This window comes from Austrofundulus limnaeus, unplaced genomic scaffold, assembly GCF_001266775.1.
Source record: "Austrofundulus limnaeus strain Quisiro unplaced genomic scaffold, Austrofundulus_limnaeus-1.0 Scaffold482, whole genome shotgun sequence".
NCBI lineage: Eukaryota > Metazoa > Chordata > Actinopteri > Cyprinodontiformes > Rivulidae > Austrofundulus > Austrofundulus limnaeus.
In genome coordinates this window covers 313,731-318,903 of record NW_013952884.1, presented here as the reverse complement: position 1 = coordinate 318,903, position 5,173 = coordinate 313,731, and the positions used below count along the sequence as shown (strand labels likewise).

Genomic DNA, 5,173 nt, shown 5'->3' with positions numbered 1-5,173 from the left:
AAAAATTCAAGCCGTATCCGGTTCCTCCTTCCAAAATAAAATCTTCCCTCGGGAGTTAAAAACACACAGAGGCTTAGCCTCAGGTTGAGACCACCGACAGGTGTGCCGGGTCCCTGGCTGTAAAGTCTTCCCTAGTTAGCTCATGGGATCAGACTTTAAGCCAAACTGGGGTTTCTCTGGAGAGAATCCCAGCTGTCTTCCTAGGTTGGAATCAGGAAGAAGAGTGTGTCGCTCAAAGCCGTCCGGGTTAGTAAAAGAAACGGACGAACTTTGGTTCCGCCCTCAGGSTTAGAGATGAGTCAGAGAAAGAAAGATAAAGATTTGCTAACCGGCGCCAGCCCAAGGTTAAAGTTCTATGGTTGTTAACAACATGATATGATAACCTCTTTTCAGCTTTCTTCTGATAGACTCTAAGAGAAATCACTGCAAAACATTTATCATGATTAATTAACATTTCTGTTTTATAATCAGTTATGAACCTTCTCTAGTCCAGATAAATGAAAGATTTTCTCAGGAAAAATCCACAATTATATTACTGTGTTCACAGTAAAATAAAAACAGTGATTTACATAAAACACAATGAAAACATTGTAATTAGATTCTCTGTGATTTTTTTATACCATAAGGCACGATAAAAGAAAAGAAGTGGTTCCACTTTTCCTGTGACAGTCCTTATCATGATTTAACAAATGGATAAACATTCTTAGTTAAACAACAAATGAATCACGAACAGAAGAGATTGTTCTGTCCATTATCTGATTAAGAGAACTGAGGGGTTCTCTTTCACGGTTGGAATGACCTGTCATGGTCTAAATAGAGTTCAGTTTGTGACAGAGTTCCTGTCCTCTCGTCAGGCCTGTCCGAGGCCTGCTTCGAGGCACTAAATCTTGTTCCTTCACTCGAGGTGACCCCTACACTGTGATCATGAAGCCGCTGCATGATCAGAGCATGAGCAAGCTGGTCATAAACGGGTGATTTTTATTATTATTATTATTATTATTATTATTATTGTTATTATTATTATTATTATTATTGTGTGTGTATTCACCCCAGTAAACATTAGCCTTTTCAGAGACCGGTCATGTAAACAGGGCCAGAGACAAGAGTAACGTCTTATCAGCGTCTTATCGTGCACGTGCTGCTCACACACTTCCCCACGCACATCAAGCCGGTGTGCTGCAGCTGTGCTGATGGTGGAGAAACAAGCTAACGTTAGGCTTTGTTAAAGTTCTGAAAAACTGTCTGCCATCGTCGGTGGCCCAGCTTCAAACAGCTGTAAACAAAAAGCTACAAACAGAAGAGAATTATTGTTATCGCACAGTGCATTGCATGACGTGAGCCACCATGTGCACCTGATTTTTCTCCTTCTCTTCAGCATTTTCTTTTTGATGCCGTACGTTACGGGTCCAGAGGGTTTTGCTGGCCCGGGACCCAAAAGATTTTCAGTGCACTCCAATGCAGCCTCCATTCTTCAGCAAAAGCAAATAAAAATGCCTTTTTGCATTGGATTAGTCTTATCACAGGACCTTGGAGTTTAGTTAAATATATGGTAGTAGGTAATTTGCGGGGGAATTTTTACTTCACAAATTACTGACACACGGGACTAACAACACAGAAAATCTCCACAATTTACTCTTTGTTTTTGACGTATTTACAAAATTCCAGTGCAGCTGGGATCATAAACAGATTACTGACTAACGCTGACCTGCTGAGTCCCTCTGGGAGTTGTTTTGTAACATTGCCTAATTAATATTTGAGACGATAGCCGTGGCGTGATGGCGAGTGCTGCACCATGACACACATAAGCACACAAGACTCAGATACAATAGACCTGCCACTGTCTCACTGCCATCCCTAAATGGCTTCTTTACACCAAGGAAATGCACAGGTTTACTAACTGTGTTCAAACATTAACATTTTTTGTTCTTTCAGGTGTTTGTAAAAATACTCACAGCTTAACCATAAGATTTGCCTTTGTCCACATGTTCAACCAGGTATCTAATATGGTGGTACAAGAAGACCCAAGTGGAGAAGAAGGCTCCGTTCATCGACATGTTTCGTGCCCAGCCTTTGCGTCAAATATACGGTGAGTGCAGTTCTTCCTTGTAATAAGAGAATGTTCTTATTGTAACATTTTATACTGGGATTTAAAGGGATCTCTGACTTCTTGCACATGTTGGCCTTGATATGTTATTTCTCTATTTTATTAAAAGTTGTTGTTTGTGACACATGAAAACATCTAATTACGTTAAAAAATTGTCTGTTACATTTTTCACTTAAGGTAGTCGTCATTTTGTTACTGATGCAATGTGTTCTGGGGATGATGATGATGGGTTGTAATTGAGAGACTAAAACACAAAGTAACTAAAACACTACAATAATGTGTGAGAATATATTTTGTATAATAATTATATATTTATATAAAATATAAATATTATATATAATATTTTGTATTCGTTTCTATGTTCTGCACAATGAATGGATTGAAACAGTCAAACATGTTTACTAAAGTAGCTCTGGAGCTTACAACTTATATTAGTATATGTGTATGTTATATATAATTAATAATATATGTGTGGTACAAGCTCCAGAGATGATATTATTAGCTCTGGGGCTAACACCATCATGTACGGTATATATTAGCTCTGTTGCTAACTTGAAAGCTAACAGGCTAAAGCTAAGCCTCTCTTTCCATGAAGCAGCTTTGTTGTCCCCCATCATTTAATTAATTAATTAATTAATTCTCCATCCACATTTTCAGTGTTAGGCTGAGTCATTTCTACTTTCCCCTCTCTGTCAGTGAGCTCCGGTTTAATTTAAAAAGGCTGAACGTCAGATATTGTCCAAAATTAGCATTGAAGATGGACAGAGCAAGAGAGCACATAGAAAGTGTCATCTACCCAGAATGCTTTGTGACATAAATAACATGGCGACTTCCATGTGACAATATATTTTTTATTTATAAATACTAAACACCTTATAGTATTTCTACAGTCCTTTTTTGTTATAGTTTATCAAATAATATCTAACGATTCAACTTGTCACCAAATCAGTCCATTTTTTATTTATTATAGTACATTTTACCCCAAATGTTATCAAGTGTGATTTGTGTGAACAAATTAAGACTTTCCTGCCTTGCAGATTTGATGCATCTGTTAAAGAACTCGTAATTTCTCGATCTGCAGGAGCTCCACTCGGTGGGATTGGAGGCGGGACCATTACGAGGGGCTGGAGGGGGGAGTTCTGCAGATGGCAACTTAACCCTGGAATGTATCACTTCAAAACCGTCATAGCCAACCAGGTAACTGATCCCTTCATGGAATAAATTCCTCTGTGGAAAAACAAAATAATAAGGGTTTATATGCAGAGCAAGGTTATAATAGTTTTGGATTTTTCATTATTTTATTTTGTTGTGACTTTTGCCTTTTACTTCAGTTAGTTTTAATTAGTTTTTACAGTGGATTTGCTAGTTTTTATTAGTTATTATTGCATTTTTAATGCTTGGTTTTAGTTTAGTTTAGTTTTTATTAGTTCTAGTAGTTTTTTTTATAGTTTATTTGCCAATGCATCCTCAAGCTTGTGATGTTCCTGTGAGTTAACTAACCAGCAGCTATTTGGTCACTAGTTAAATCGTCCATTATAGCGACACCTTCCTAAAATAATTGTGTAACTCTATTTTCCCAACTAAGGACTTGGGCGATTATTTTAGGACAATGATAATAGTTGTTTCCAACCCGGTGCTACCTGTTGCTTGTTTTTCACAGGAGCTACTGAGAGAAGCTAGTGTGTCAGACAGTCATAGTTAGCCATCTTGTGTGAGCTTGATTCATGCAGTTTTTCCCTTGAGAARTATTCCACCTGTTTTATCACCTGTTTCCACTACAAGACACTTCTCCCAACTTTTGCTGTTGTCATTTGGCAGACGATGCTGAGCAGCAGCAGACTGTAAACAAATGCTACGGCCCACAGCTAATGTAAACTATAAACTACTCAATTTGAAATAAAAGAAAAAAGATCCACATGGCTCAAAATAAATTGACAAACACTAAATCTAAGGATATTTTATCTATAATTTCATTTATTTTTAGTTAGTTTTGTAAAAAGGTTATACAGTTTTAGTTAATTGTTTTTTCGTTTTTTTAACATTTTTTATTTATGTCAGTTCACTAAAATGTTTTTTTCAATTTTCATTTTTTGTTATTTAGTTAGTTTTAGTTAACTATAATAACCCTGATGCAGAATAGCCAAAATTATAAAACTACTGATGGTTGATAGGATTTATTTACTTATTTGTCCTGAAAGAGTGATTGTCAACTGATGGCTCCACGGCCAAATGTGGTCAAAGATCTCATTCCATTCGGCCCGTGAAGGATCAAATTATTAATCCGTGACGTGCAATTTGACATGGAAATAAGATGTGGCCCAGATCAACAAGGGCTGGTCGCTGTTCACAAACCTCATGACCTGGTTTGTGAATGATCTCATATTATAGTAGTGCTGAACTGTGCCTGAGGCTGGTTCGCTCAGCAGGATGAAGGATATGCTTGAGAGATAAGGGATTTTTCTACTAAAGAAGCTCCAGTGCTTCGATAATGCCACTCACCAACAATCGCAGCCCAGTTAAACACAGGCTTTAGCTTGCTCAAGGCCCCATCACACTGACGTTTTAGACATGAATAAATATGTTTTGATAACCTATTTTGGGTAATTATCTGTTTTTATGATTAAACTGTGATTTAGTTGATGTGCAATCTGTTTTTGTGTGGCTTATGCCAGGGGTTCTTAACCTTTTTGACCTCGGGGCCCAATTTGTTCAACATAAAGTGACACGAGGCCCAGTCACACATTACCAATGTATGGATCAAAATGATAATTATTCTGAATCTTGGTTTAAAATTATAATTATTCTAAATCTTGGTTTAATTTGTATTGTATTTGCATTATAACTAAATAAAATACACTTACAGTTTAAAAGTAAAACTGTCAAATAATCAAAATACATGAACACAAACATATTTTTAAAATTGTAACCTGCCCATAACAATTATTTGAACAAATACAACAGTCATTCAACAGACCACTTAGGCTTATCAACACCAAAATAACCCATCCATCCATTTTCTGTACACGCTTATTCCTTTCAGGGTCCCATGGGTCACTGGTGCCCATATCC

At 37.0% G+C, this 5,173-nt stretch overlaps 1 protein-coding gene across 3 annotated transcripts in view; it reads left to right on the top strand.

Moving 5' to 3' along the window:
- Positions 1-5,173, top strand: part of gba2 (glucosidase, beta (bile acid) 2) — a 32,384-nt gene that overhangs the window by 8,598 nt on the left and 18,613 nt on the right. For all 3 annotated transcript variants that reach the window (XM_014025520.1, XM_014025522.1, XM_014025521.1), the window contains 2 exons: positions 1,995-2,086; positions 3,186-3,301. In XM_014025520.1, coding sequence (XP_013880974.1) covers positions 1,995-2,086; positions 3,186-3,301 — 208 coding nt within the window. The remainder of the gene's footprint in view (positions 1-1,994; positions 2,087-3,185; positions 3,302-5,173) is intronic.